At 35.8% G+C, this 14,793-nt stretch overlaps 1 protein-coding gene across 13 annotated transcripts in view; it reads left to right on the forward strand.

Annotated features, from left to right (window-relative positions):
• Positions 1–14,793, forward strand: part of CASK (calcium/calmodulin dependent serine protein kinase) — a 202,926-nt gene that overhangs the window by 158,666 nt on the left and 29,467 nt on the right. For all 13 annotated transcript variants that reach the window (XM_057405081.1, XM_057405083.1, XM_057405085.1 and 10 more), the window contains 5 exons: positions 277–354; positions 1,693–1,773; positions 6,940–7,128; positions 7,570–7,648; positions 12,931–13,016. In XM_057405081.1, the coding sequence (XP_057261064.1) occupies positions 277–354; positions 1,693–1,773; positions 6,940–7,128; positions 7,570–7,648; positions 12,931–13,016 (513 nt within the window). The remainder of the gene's footprint in view (positions 1–276; positions 355–1,692; positions 1,774–6,939; positions 7,129–7,569; positions 7,649–12,930; positions 13,017–14,793) is intronic.

Below are 14,793 nucleotides of genomic sequence, written 5' to 3' on the forward strand. Positions count from 1 at the left end.
AAAAAGCATGGGAGGTTTGCAGAATCCCTTAACCTCTTGAACTTTCCCATGTCATCCTATGAACTCTGAATCTATGGCACTGTTCAAATCTGGAAATGTTTAAAAATGAAAAGCCAAAACCCTGAGCTGCTAGATTTTGTATATAAAACATCTGTGGCTCATGCAGTTTAACAGTCATTTTAATTTTGGTAACATAAGCAGGCTATTGTTAGCACTCATCATTACTTTATGTAAAGTAGCATATGATTTCAAAAGTTTGTTTTCCTGTTATTTCAGCTTTATGATAAAATAAACACAAAATCTTCACCACAAATCAGGAATCCTCCAAGTGATGCTGTACAGAGAGCCAAAGAGGTAATGGCTTTAAAATATGTATTTTTTTTTTACTTTGAAAGTTTGATTGTTTTTCAAGTGAAACATTTTTTTCTTCATTAAGACATCAATACATATTCTGTTGTATAATCTGAATTATTTCTGAATTCTACTGTTGCTTATTTAAGTTACATAAATGTGCATCATTGAATTATGTCTGTGTTACATACATTACTCAGTTTCATCGCTTAAACTTTGCTGCAACAATAGCAGCATTAAAATACTCTTGTTGGGTAAATGCAGTATCTTTAATATTCAGTTTATCTGCAGAAGTTTCATGTTTATATGATTAAGTCACAAAAAAACAAACAAAAAAACCCCCAGCATTTCTAGGTATCAGATCCTTAAATTTAAAAACTAAGTTTATCATAGGTAGCTCTAAGAAAAGCAGACCTAGAAATGCAAGAAGGTGGCCCATTTGACCAAGTAAGACTCAGATGTTCATAAGTATACCTGACAGACAGTATTTTGTTTATTTATTACAAGTAGTGAAAGCAAAATAGCTGTATTCTATATTATCAGTATAAGTAAGTACAGTTCTTAAGGGTAGTGTCAAAAGGGAAACACTGTTTATAGTTCTATTAAAACAGAATGAACAGGAAGACTTTAAAACAGTGTGTAGTAACTGAAGTCACACTGATAGAGACCCTGAAGTCCTATTCTGAAAATTTTTCTGTAAGTTAATCCTGGAAGGTGCTTCTGGAAGTAAATTACTCTGCTTTTGTTTTCCAAGTAGCTGCATGTGAAAATAAAGGTGTAAGTATCAGGTTGCAGGCAAATAGGTTAAAGATTATTTACTTCCTCTTCCTTCTCCCAGTGATAAGCTGAAGTATGGCTCCGATTTTACAAAATCTGGAGCTTGGAGGTGAGATAGCAGATGGACTACACCTACACTTGATGTCTTTAACGATCTAATTTGTGGGAGAAGGCTTTATGAGTCTTCTTAGTTCTGCTTTTAAACTGATTATTTTAATAAATTGAGATCGTGCGTGAAAGTAGCAGTTGGTGGTGGTGATGTGTGTCTCTTATTAGCACTTCCTTTCTGATTCCATATATTTAGCTGTTGGAGGAATACTTTCAATTGAAAAAGAGTAGCTGTTTCTCTCAAATTTTTGCTTTAATCTCTCTCAGAAAGAAAATCGAAATGAGGTATTTTATTCTCTTGGGGGAGCACATTCTCCTAAGTGCTCTCCTGTCAAAAATATTCTTTTGTGTATTCTTATAGATATTCTGACTGATCGGTGAGGGCTTTCATTTGTTTGATTAACAGCTTTATTTAAAAGAAAGTTATCATGGGTATTTCTCCTCCTTATTTTGCAGGTATTGGAAGAAATTTCATGTTACCCAGAAAACAATGATGCAAAGGAGCTAAAGCGTATTTTAACACAACCTCATTTCATGGTAAGCAAATGCTGCTCTTCTTGGGTTTATTTTTTATCATGTTCTTTATATTAGAAAACTTAAGTTCAGTAAGTTCTCCCTAAAATCCACAAGAGATGAACCTGCATATAATACAATATATCTATTCATAAATATTTCTGCTGGTCTGGCAAAATAGTTACTGTTACTACTACTATTGGTCCTCATTACTGTGCTGAAAACTGTCAACAGTTTGGAATGATCTAATTATGGAACAATTTCACTGTCTCTAGGGGAGCTGTGTTGCGCTTAGAAAGAAGAGCGAATCCTTTTGGATTTGCATAGGCAGAACTGGGATCGTTATTTTTCTTTCTTCCAAGGTCTTGTTAGGATAAAGGTGAATGAATACATTGCAGAATAACTGTTTATTCAACACTATTTTATGATAAATCAATAGCTTCTACAGTCTAGTTACATATCAATTCCTACTGTGTCTATTTCACAAACCTGATTTGTTGGCAGTAATTATCCTAAGTTCTGTGACTGCTTAATAACTTGATTCAAGTTAGTGAAGCCCAGTCTTTTCAAACTGCTGAAAAGATTTCTTCTGTTTCTGCCCTGGATGAAGTTCATAAATTTAGAAATAAAAGTGCTTGCTTAAATCTGCTGTACACGATTGTCAGTTTAAAATCATGAATTTGACTTTTCCTTACACAAGGGTTATTGAGGGGGGCTTTGTGGAATTTGCTCACCTGAAAGCTGAATTACAGTAAGTCTGAAGGATAAACCTAATTTCCAGGAAAGAGTGAGCTGAAACAAACCTCATATTCAGGTATAAGATTAAATCTAGATAGCTGCATGTCCCAGTGTGTTCTTTTGATGGCCACTGTAGCCTTGCGTGCATTTATTTTAGTACTTAAAATCAGAGTAGGAGTGTATTTTGAAGTGAATCTCCTGATTGTTACTTTATATAGAGAGCATGAAAACCAGATTCCTTTCAGCTAAAATAAAATTCAAAGATGTACTCCAGAAGCCAGTGTAATCCAGCATCTGATGGGCATTCAGTCCACAAGGCAAGATAGAAGCTGGTCAGAAGTAATCACTCCTGCAACATGTTCAGTGTGTACATCACATCCTAACTAACACAATTATTTTACTTGCCGATTCATTCCTCTTTCATTACGCTAATTGCTAATGCAGACATTGGCTTTTTATGTTGTACTTAGCAACACAGATATGCTATTGCCTGGAGATGATACCTATCCTGAAGTTGGTAACAAATCTGGTTGAATATTTGACAGGAAAACTTGCTTGAAATAGAACATAAAACAAGGTGGAATGGTACTTACCTGTATTGTAAGAAATATTTAGGAAAAATCAAAGGGGGAAGGAAAAAAAACAAGAGTAATACTCTCTGGTGCTCTGCTTTCATTTGATTTACCTTTTTTTCTTTGCATAATTACCACACAGTGTTGATAAAACATTAGGCACTGTGGAGAAAGACCATTTTTTAAGTATGAATTACTTTCAGAGTAGGCATCAATAAAAATTAATGTGGCATATAAAAAATTCATATATCAAATCAAGCAATAGGAAGAGTGAGCTGGAAATAATCTTTTACAGGTATCTGTATTTCCACCTGATATCTTCCTAAACATAAAACCATCTGTCAGAATTCTTTTGCTGCAATTTTATAAAAAGTTGGGGTAGGTTTTTTATATGGAATAAGCTGCAAATCAGTAAAGAGGTTTTTTTATAAGGAATAATTTCAGTAAGTTAGTCTCTGGCATCCCAAGCTAAACTGCTAGTTGATGTAGTCACATCCCCTCTCCCCACGTTTCATCCTCTCCCTTGCACTACACTTTGGTACTGTACTGTGCCAAACTAGTAGAAAACTGCTCCAAAAAAAAAATGATCTGTTTAACAAAAAGATTTAGGGACAACTTAAATGCTGCCAGAGCCAGAAGAAGCAAGGGAACAAGCACACAGTCCACGTTAGGGAGGATATGGAGGATATAAGGTGCAGACACCAAAGACCAGAGAGTTTCCAGATGTCAGAGGCAATCCCATCCTCTCCCATCGTTCCTAGTCCTGCTTCTGGATACACCTCTTATAAAGTTGCAGACCTTACAAAGTTGTTCTTATGTATCATGGTAAACTTTCCTTCAGAGCCAAAGCCTTTAAAATAGATACCATTATGAAAGGAAATAATTTTATAAAACAGTATTGCCAGCCTACACTCAATGTGTTTACCAAACACTGTACAGAGCAATACTCTGGTTAGTAAGTTGCTAACCAGAGACTGAAGCTTGGAGACTGAAGCAATAAGGTTTAATAGGTAGGATCATATGTATTATCACCTGTATGATAGCATTGTATTTTACTGTTGTTTATGTTATTACCTGATGTGTATACCTGATCAGAAGACAATGGAGTATAGTCTGAATCGTGTACTTAAACACAGTGTTATTGGTTTAGACTATGTATAGGCCTTTACAAAACCAAAGCAAATAAAGCATTTGTAGGTACACTTACTGGCACTGAGATCTTCAAGTTCAAGGTTTCTTGTTTTAGTTTTGGTTTATCCTTGGGTGCCTCATGGGTACGGGAGTGAATTATTAATTTAGTCTGTACATGCTTAACATTTTAATTCAAAAAACATATGTGAATTTTGCATAGAGATCTTCCAGCGAATAATTAATTTAAGAATTCTTTAAAAGATTATCAAGTACCTCATTTGTTGTGTTCAAGGAGCTTTTATTCAATTACACAATTAGTTTTTCAAATGTGCCAGTTTTATTTGCAAAAGGTTCTATTTCTGTGTTTAGTATGTGGCAGCAATTGAAATGCTTGCTATACTGGGAGAACTTTACTTAATTACATATTGAAGTTTTAGCCATCATCATGTGCCTTCCTACACTGTTCGAGACAATGATCCTACAATATAGTAGAAAGCAGTTGTTCTCACTAGACAAATTTTCAGAATGATTATGATGTTTTGCAAATGAAAAGGAGACAGGAAAAAAATCTAAGTTATCAAACTTAACAGAAATGCATGAAAATTAGTATCTTTAAGTCCAATAGCTGTCTTTATATTACAGGTTTTCAATATTTAAACTGAACTTGCTGTACTTTAATATCTGGTGTTTCTGAATTTGTGTTGTTTTTTGTTAACACATTCAGAAGTAATCTAGTATAGTTTTGAACCTTTAAAAATGTTCAAACTACCATACTTTAACCTCCTACAAAGTGTACATTATTGCTAAAAATATAGTATAAAGCCAGACAAATACGTGACGTGAAACAAATATAAGGCCCTGAATTACATAAAAAATGTAATGTTGAAGCATGGAGAGTATAACAGATACAGGCAGGTGCATGAAGTTGAGTAGCTTTGAATAGATTGAGCTGAAGGAAGCATAAAAGATTATCTTGCTCTGTTAAAAAGCACTTGCACACAAAGCCAAGACCACACTCACTCCTAGAGTGGATATTGTAACAGACAGAGCTAATGCATGTTTGCACACAGCTGCTCTTACCTTGTCTGGGACAACTGCAAAGTTTTCAGATGCTAGAATGAGAATTAAGCTAAATCTCTAAACCTATATAGGAGTATTCACACATCAGTTTAGACCCAATTAAAAAAAAATCAAATTAAGAATTTATTTATTTAAAGTGATTTTACATGTATGGTCCAGATTTCTAATACAAAATATTGCTTTAGTAGTACAGACTAATGCAGAGGAATTGTAAATTTGAGCTTAGAGGTTGACAAAATAAGGTGAAAACGGAAAATGCAGATACAGGTTAGTATTTAACTAAAAGCAGTATTTGTGTGAGTGGGCTTGAAACACTAGAAAAACAGGAAGGAATGTGGGCAGAGCCTTGCTAATTTAGGGAATTCCATTCCATCATTATAATGCTGAATTCCAAACTATAGTTTGAAACTGATTTGAGGAAAACTGTTTATGAAATTACCATTTATAACATGGTACACTTTAGAATTCCTACCTTGGGGACAAATTCAGGATTTTGCAGAGGCCATTAAACTCCCATTTCTCCCTTGGAGTCTACTTTAGAAATACATCTTTTATCACTTTTTTTCAGTTTAAGTTGTACTTCAACATTTTCATTGAAGACTAAGATGTTGCAGAGTCAGATTTCTCTGCCAAATTAAATTCTAGATGTCAATCTAAAGCCTTGCAAGATTGGTGGGTTTTGTAAGTTAAGAGCTATGAGCATTTAGATGAAAATTAACAAGATATGAACTATAATATTGATGGTTCTAACTGCAGTGGTCGCTGATGTCTCTACTTTTGCGGAGATACTGCAAGAACTAGGCTTGATTTATCAATCCCTATCTGAGAAACATGACAATTTGGGTATAAAAGCAGGATCTATGTCTGATGCTTGATAAGTCAGTATAGGAGTAGAACTAGCATGTTCACATATAAATCATATCTAGCTTTTGGACAGAAGCAAGTTTGCTATAATATACTCATTAAGAGTTGAATGCAGATATGAAATGACATTTAAACAATTATGTGCTGTACCATTCTCTACATTAAGAAACAGAATAAAACCAACAAAGTACTATTTGAGCAGTTTATTGGTTTAGATGGTAATTTTTATCAGGCATTCTGAATGCAATGTGGTTGTGCTGGGTCCGTGCTCTGGAGGAAGGGGAGACTATGGAAGTGATTATGCTGGTAAACAAAAAAAAAAAAACAAAAAAACAGTATTTCATTCTTTCAGACGAAACTGATGCACAGCCTGTCTTAATTAGAATAAAATACCACGGGAACTGAATAGCTTTCCATCTTGTTAGGGTAATTACTATAGAAAAGTTTGCTCAGAAAGTTAGCTTCCTAATTCTGTGTCTAGGCACATAAATAAAAATGTTTTAATTCTGACACCTTGCAGAAGATGAGGAAAAGGGAAGCAGCATCATTCTTATTGAGACATCTACAGCAGAAAACCAGGTTTGCTCATGCAGATTTTAAAGGCTAGGGTTATGTGTACGCATTTGCAGTCTGCTGAAGTTTATCTTAAACTTTCTTCAAGGGAAAAGTTCCTATATAGACAGTGAGGCACAAATATCTTGGATTTCCTTTAATTTCTAAAAAGCTTCAAAAATACTTACAAAAATTAGTGGTTGGCATCAGAGATTATGGAAGTCTGATATTTTGTTGCTGTAATCCCCTCTAGGCCTTACTTCAAACTCATGATGTAGTGGCACATGAAGTTTACAGTGATGAAGCGCTGAGAGTTACACCTCCTCCCACCTCTCCATACCTAAACGGGGATTCTCCAGAAAGCGCCAACGGTGATATGGATATGGAGAATGTAACACGAGTTCGACTGGTGCAGTTCCAGAAGAACACAGATGAACCAATGGTATGGAAGACACCTCACTATTATTCTTGATTCTGTGCTGGTAAAGATCAGTATTATAATGATTTTAATGACATTTTCTGCACTTTGAAGTGGGTTGTCGATATAACTGGTATAGTTCAGCAGCCATTGTATATACTTTTTCTCCTGTGTATATACTTCACTTAAAATGCTTTGTATGCATTCATACTACTGCTGGTTTTGTTTAAAAACAACCTTGTAGTACTTACAGCAGATTAAGCTTTTAACTAAACTGGGCGCTTTGCACTGTAATACAGAACTGCATCTTTAACAAACCAGAATGCTCATGCATTAAAGTATTGCATCTTCACTTATAAAGAGTATTTGTTTTCACTACTCATATATAAATGAGTGGCAAAGTTTTTATTATAAACTTGGGATTTATACCCTGCCTTCAAGCTTTTTTCTTTTTTTTCTTTCTAGGGAATCACTTTAAAAATGAATGAGCTGAACCATTGCATTGTGGCAAGAATTATGCATGGAGGAATGATTCACCGGCAAGGTAATTATTTGTCATTATTAGCTTTGTCTTCAAACCCAGTTATTTAAATAATTTTGTACAAACTGTGTAATGGTCGTACTCCTCATTTTGATTGCTACTGTTCCATAGTAGTGTGCCTCTATCTAGATGGAGTCCAGATGAGCACCTTTGTTACCTTCCAGTCTGCATTTTGAGATGAGAGCCCACTGTGTTTCATGTAGGCCTTAACTAGGGTAATGGAAGTACAGCTCAATAAGAGATAAAAATGCCAATAACTTCTGGAGCTATACTTATTTAATGCTCTGTTAAAAAAAAAAAAAAACCTTGACTACTTATAGTGCTTTTCCATGTAAAAATGAAAGAGCTTTGCTCAATAAAAAAGAAAATAAATTTCTCCATGTATTTTCACACAGCATCTTTGTACTTTTGATGTTGAGGCTCATAAAAATGATTTTTGAAATAAAAACATTTCTTGTGCCTCGAAGTTGGATCTTTGTTTTCAGTTTTCACTACTATAGCAAACGCTTCACACACGTCTTTTCTCATCTCCAGTCTACTCCTTTTTCCATTTTGTGTGTCCAGATCAGATGTCAAAAAAAAATATCTGGGCTTTGTCCTACTTTAAACAGATAAACTTCCCACTAAGTTGTTAGCTGCAAGGTTGGATTGCAGCTTAGAAGTGTTACTTTAGTTTTTCCAGTTTGCCATCTTCTTCTTTAGATGAATACACAAATTTTCATCATTTGTCAGACCAAGGTTTCTTCTAGTCTGCTGTTCTGTTTCAAAGGATGCTAGGAACAGGTAATTAGGGAGACAGAACATAAAACAGGGAAAGGGTACAGCAGTCCTTTTCCTGATATATTCACTTAGTCTCCTTGATATGATCAAACCTGTCAATAAGCAGGAAAGATAAAATGTTCTATACAAGCAAAAATGGAATTCATATGGACTTCTATATTCCCTTAGAGGACCCTCTGAACTGAAATTGTTTTGGCTTCTAAAAGTGAATTTTACAAGGAGATTGCTCTAAGATTCACAGGAAAAAGGTTTTCTTTCAGCTGTGCTTAAATAGTGGTGATCTCTACACAGAATTTTTTCACAAGACTGTGTTCCATAATATGGGTGTAATAAAACTTCTAAAACCTGTTAAAGGTGGTTAAAAAACCAACTATGCCCATTAACACTCTGATATTTTCTTTTTAATTATACAGTGTCTTTTATTTCTAGAGATTTGGGAATCTTAACCTATTTTATATGTGCTGCACCTAAGGCAGCTCTTCTGCATGTTTCTATTTTTGTTAGTGCTCTAGATGCTTTCATTCACTGCTTCATTCAACATACCTATATTTAGAATATTTTTACCGAATAGACCCATATAAATACAAGTTCACAGGGATCTTGAGCACAACATGTCTTTGAATCCTATTGACAGGATCTGTGGCTTTCATTTGGAGAGGAGAGGGTGAGAGAGGAGGGTATGTGGTTGTTTCTCCTGTCTTCTCTTTCTATACGGAAAACTGCCAGAGTGTAACACCAATGACTAGGTAACAGATCTACTGGGAGGATTACTGGAACTGTATAATTTCAGGTCTAGCAATATTAAGTACAAACTGCATAATTCCCAATCACAAAAACGTGGCTGCTGTGATGTCTGCTTTCTATCTCTATGGCAGCTCTACCCAGTCGTGCTGAATATAGTTGTGCCTATTCAAAAGGTTAAAGTGGGAAGATAGGCTTGTAAAGATGCTATCTACTTGCACCTACCAGAGGATAGTTTCAGCCATTAAAAATTGTCTTTTTGTTGGCCTGTCTGCTCTTGTAGGATAAGTACATGAATGTACCTTAGATTTCAGGCTTTTAATTATGTCTTGGCTTTCACTTTTGTGTCTGTGCCTTAACTTAGCTCAGTTGTCCATTCAGTTTTTACCTGTGGATTCTTTTTAGAATACTTACACTGTAAATATTATTTTCAGGGGATCTGCATATAGCCTGAGTCCTCAGTAGCTCTCAGTACCTTAACCCATTTTTTTGCTGCTGACTGGTTTTGGGGCGTATGTGCTTAAATGTGAAACCATTTAAGAAGAGGTCCCAATATGGCATTTTAAAAGATTTCCAAATAAGAGAGAGGATTTACTGGCTGCCCATTTATCCTCACCAGAAAAACAGCAGTTGTAAATTGTCTATGCTACATTCTCGAAGAGTCTTAATGTAAATCTCACACTAATTTTTAAAACACTGATACCTCGGATAATGTTTCTTCAAGTCTAACAAAACGTATGTGAGGACTTGGTGAAAATATGATTATATGTTCAAAGCCTTTCACTTTTCAGCTACAGAACTTCCTTTTGGCTACAAAACATGTTTCCGAAGAATTTGTTCTGTGCTCTTCCTAATAGGGTAGGATTTCTCCTACTTCTATGCAGAGCAACAGCACACACTTCCTAAAACTGTCTTCACTCTGGCTTGCAAAGACAAAGAAGGAAATCATTTGTTCCAGAAGTACATGCATTCTTTATTGTTGCAAATGAGTTATACATCAATAAGTCATGAATAGTTTAAGTTCTAAAGAAACACTGCACTGTCAATAGAAAAGGAACCAAAAGCAACCAAAATTAGATGGCTAAGCAAAGGTATCATGAGAGCTACAAATGGTACAGAACCCCCGTTATTAAAAGATGTCAAGAATACTCTTTTCCATCAAGAATATTTATGAAAAGTATAAAGTTTCTACAGAATAATAATAGCCTCTTCCCTGAGACTGAAAATGTCTTCTTATGGTTTCCTAGCTCATCCACTCCCCAAAACAGAATGACCATCTACTACTAAATATCCATGCTTTATTCCCAATTTTTATGTATACTGCTCCATTCCAAGCACAAACTGAACAATCTTCACTTCTGTCAGAATAACAGAAATGGGAAATGCTCCAGAAGAGGGAATTTCATTTAAATGCACTGTTGAAATAATTTGATACAGGGATATTACTGACTCTGATTCTCATTCTAATATTTAATCCTATCAGATTTGTACTTTGAATAATGCTAAAGGATCTTAATACTATTCCAGGGCACTATTATTATTGTTTAATAACAATTACACTCAATGCAAGCACAATTTTAATTTTGGCATGATACAGTCAAAGGAAAGCCTCATTTATTTAGAACATTTTTTAAGAATTGGGTATTTAATGGCTTCCTGAGAAATGTGAAAAGAAATGAACTTTCAAAGTGTCTTACTAGAGGTTTGGTCATTAATATTCCAGATGTGAGCTAGATTGATTTGAAATTCAGATGCAGGGCTTTTGCATTCACATTCAGTAAACTATTAATTGTGATAAACATTGTGATGAGTCCTTTTTTAAAATTTCACTATCAGCAGATCAGTTCCTAAAGAACTTTTTGGAGCATTTAATGTGGCTGAAGGACTTACTCTTGAGGGTAGCAGGAGTTTTTGTGAACTTCGGGCATTCTCTGTATGTTTTGCAGAAGAGAATCCAAAGGAAATCATAGGAACAGAGCTTTTCAGGATTCTTCTCTTTTAGGCTGTGCTTGTGTTTAGCAGGTACACAGTTTAGTTTTCGTACATTTGTCCAGCTGGAAGTTGTACTTGCATGGTATTCTTTGGAAAAACTGATTAGCTTGGTTCAGGAAAGGATTTTAAGATTTTTCAGGATTCAAGTTGATTAACTTTTTTCAGGTAATTTACTGTATATATGTTTTAGTTTAGGAACTGTTTAACAGTTGCTAGTTTTCCAAATAAGATTAATTATATTAGGTACAGCGATTGTATTAGGTACAGTAGTTAGAAAAGGGTACTTGAACAAATTATTTAAATCATACAGTAGAAAGAAATGTATGTGAAGCAAATGGTCTTGTCATATTTGAGAAAGAGTGCCTGGAAAGCTGCCTGGTGGAAAAAGACCTGGAGGTGCTGACTGAGAGCTGCTGAACATGAGCCAGCTTGTGCCCAGGCAGCCAAGAGGGCCGATGGCATCCTGGGCTGTATCAGCAATAGCGCAGCCAGCATGACCAGGGCAGTGATCATCCCCCTGTACTGGTGAGGCCGCATCTCAAATACTGTGTTCAGTTCTGGGCCCCTCACTGCAAGAGAGATATTGAGGTGCACAAAGCTGGTGAAGGGTCTCAAGTCTGATGAGAAGCAGCTGAGGGACCTGGGGTTGTTCAGGCTGGAGGAGAGAAGGCTCAGGGGGTACCTTATCACTGTCTACAACTACATGAAGGAGGATGGAGCAAGGAAGTGGCTGGTCTCTTCCCAAGTAACAAGTGATAGGACGAGAGGTAATGGTCTCAAGCTGCGCCAGGAAAGGTTTAGACTGGATATTAGGAAAAACGTCACTGAAAGGGTGGTCAGGCATTGCAACAGGCTTCCCAGGGAAGTGGTGGAATCACCATCCCTGGAAGTGTTCAGGAACTGTGTAGATGAGGCCCATAGTAACATGATTTAGTGGTGGACTTGGCAGTACGGAGGTAAAGGTTGGACGTGATGATCTTAAAGGTCTTTTCCAACCTAGTTGATTCTATGATTCCATTATATACAAAAAACATTTCTTGCTAATAATAAACCATGGAAGTTTTTTTGGAGAACTGATAGAGAATTGGGTGGGCTTGAGCTACTCAAGTCACAAAAAAGAGCCTCCTAGGTTGCTTTTATTCCTAAGGATAACTAATTCATTCACTGCCCTCTCCTTGTTTAGCTTTTGTAGTGTCTTAGAGCCATGTTGTAGCATGCCATTCCCATCCCAGCTTCAACAGGTCAGTTTATGACTTGCCTAAGATAAGTAGATATTTGTTTCATCGTCTGACATTGTAGATAGTCACAGCACTCATTCACATTCAAGCTGAAGTTAAGTGGACATACAGAAAATGCATAATGGTATATCAAAATCAGAGAAATGAAAAAATACAGCAATCTGACAGATAATATTAAGACTGTATCCAGAAACCAAACTGCATTAAGTAGTTATCTGATAAAATACTGCTTGAATATCTCTGTTGAACATTTCCAGCTGACTACTTGCATGTGACATTGTTTTCAATGTGAGGGGTTTTGCAGCGTCCTTGTATAAGGGACTTATACATGTACTTTCACATCTACTTTATAGGGTGCCTCCGCATCTCATGCTGATGTATTGATTGCACAGACAGATTCGTAATAGCTACCGACATCCTTATTTTAGTGTTGTTTCATGTTTATACCTTTTTATGGATATTAGTACTGTCTTACAATTATCTCATTTTGTAAAAACATGTTTGAGGTGATTGCGTGTTTCATTCACCCTGCAGGTACGCTCCACGTAGGGGATGAGATCCGAGAAATAAATGGAATCAGTGTGGCAAATCAAACTGTAGAACAACTACAAAAAATGCTTGTAAGTGCCTGAAATCATTTTCATGTTCTTTACAAAATCCTTTTTTCTTTTCTTCTTGATAGTCTACTTATGTATGTGACAAAGTCTTCCTGTGTTCGGCTAGGAAAGCCTTCTACAGGCTCTCCCCTGTTTTTTAGTGAAGTGGGTTTTTTGCACCTCATATCCAGGAATGGTAGAAGGCACCTCCAGTTGTCATCTTATTTATTCAGTTTAGTAGTCCCAGCGATAAGATCACTGATACCAAATCATTCCTGAGAGATGTACATCTGACCAGCTCTTAAAAAGAATCTGAGTATTGGATGTTCCCCAAACTCTCCAGGCAGGTGACTTCAGTGTACAACTGTGTTTTAGGAAGGTTTTTCTAATGTTTGAGTTTACTTTGAAATGCAGGAGTTTCATTTCTTCTCTCTGGTGGACATAACAGGAAAAAATACTGCTTTCCTCCTATTACTCATCCCAACATAGTCTGTAAACTTCATGCCCTTGTTTTAAATCTTCGGTCTACATCAAGTGTAGGCACTGAATATACTATGAGAAAAAATAAGCTTTTCTTGACTACTGATACACTTGTTACACAGATACAAGGACAATAAATCATAGAACCATTCAAGCTGGAAGTAACCTCAAAGGTCTCCAGTGCAATCTCCTGCACAAAGCAGTCTCAACATTGAATGCAGCCCAGGTTGCTCAGGGCTTTGTGAGATTGAGCCTTGAAAATATCAAAAGACAGAAATTTGACAGGACAGGTGCCTCTGTAGGCAAACTGTTGCAATACTTATTATCATCATAGAGAAAACATATATTCTTTACATGTAGCTGGAACATCCCTTCTTTCAATTTGTAACTATTGTGCTTGATAGTTATTGATGTAAAAAAGAAAAAAAAAAGAAAAAATACAACATATTTTAAGTTTAGACAGTCTTGTCTTTTTGCAGGAAAACTCGTTCTTAGGCCTTGCTAGTAAAGTTTGATATTCCATAAGTTGCGAATTTTTTCTGTATGCAGCCCTCACCTTGGGATCTTGGATGATATCACTAATCCTTTTGTTGTGTCCAGAACCGTATAGACAAACTTAAGTGAGTCCAAGCAAATAGCATTCTTTTTTTTTTGGCTCACAATAAGCCAGACAGGAGAAAGGGAAAAAACTCCCAAGATTACTTGAAGTGATCCGCTTACCCTTCTGCCCAGATCTAGTCCTGCAGTTGTCAGACATTTGGTGACACTTATATTCAAACTGTCATTTGAGAAAATATGGCTGAGCAAGTATGTTGCCGCAATCTCCTGCTACTCTGCAGTTACTACTTGTTATGAATATTCTTACACCATAGTAAATTCAAACTAGCATGTTCTGTTTTGATGAAAGACTATTTCTTACATTTCTACCTTTAGTAGAGCTACATGCAGCTTTTCAGAAACTGTGAATATGCTTTTGCTATTTAAATTTATGATGAAAGGGAAGAAAATGTCACTTTAGTATAGCTACAAAGAAAAGATTGACGTGGAAGAAACCTACACGTCTCTGAATCTTTCACCTTAAAATACAGCTCTAGGCTCTCAGCATTCGAAATCTGTCCAGGCTAACAAACTAATAAAGTTTATTTATCTTTTAGATGAATGAGAGGAAATTTAAATGTTTATTTATAAGCGATATGGCAAATTAGCCCTCACATTTTAGCTTTGCTGTATATTTATTTTAACAAAACATACTGCTGCTGTCAAACTACAATGCTTTCCTTTCAAACTTTAGTGATTTGCAGATTCTATCTTCAGTATCTTA

The sequence above is a fragment of the Pezoporus wallicus genome, unplaced genomic scaffold (assembly GCF_028554395.1).
Source record: "Pezoporus wallicus isolate ANWC-B61680 ecotype Strahan unplaced genomic scaffold, APGP_CSIRO_Pwel_v1 contig_1739, whole genome shotgun sequence".
NCBI lineage: Eukaryota > Metazoa > Chordata > Aves > Psittaciformes > Psittacidae > Pezoporus > Pezoporus wallicus.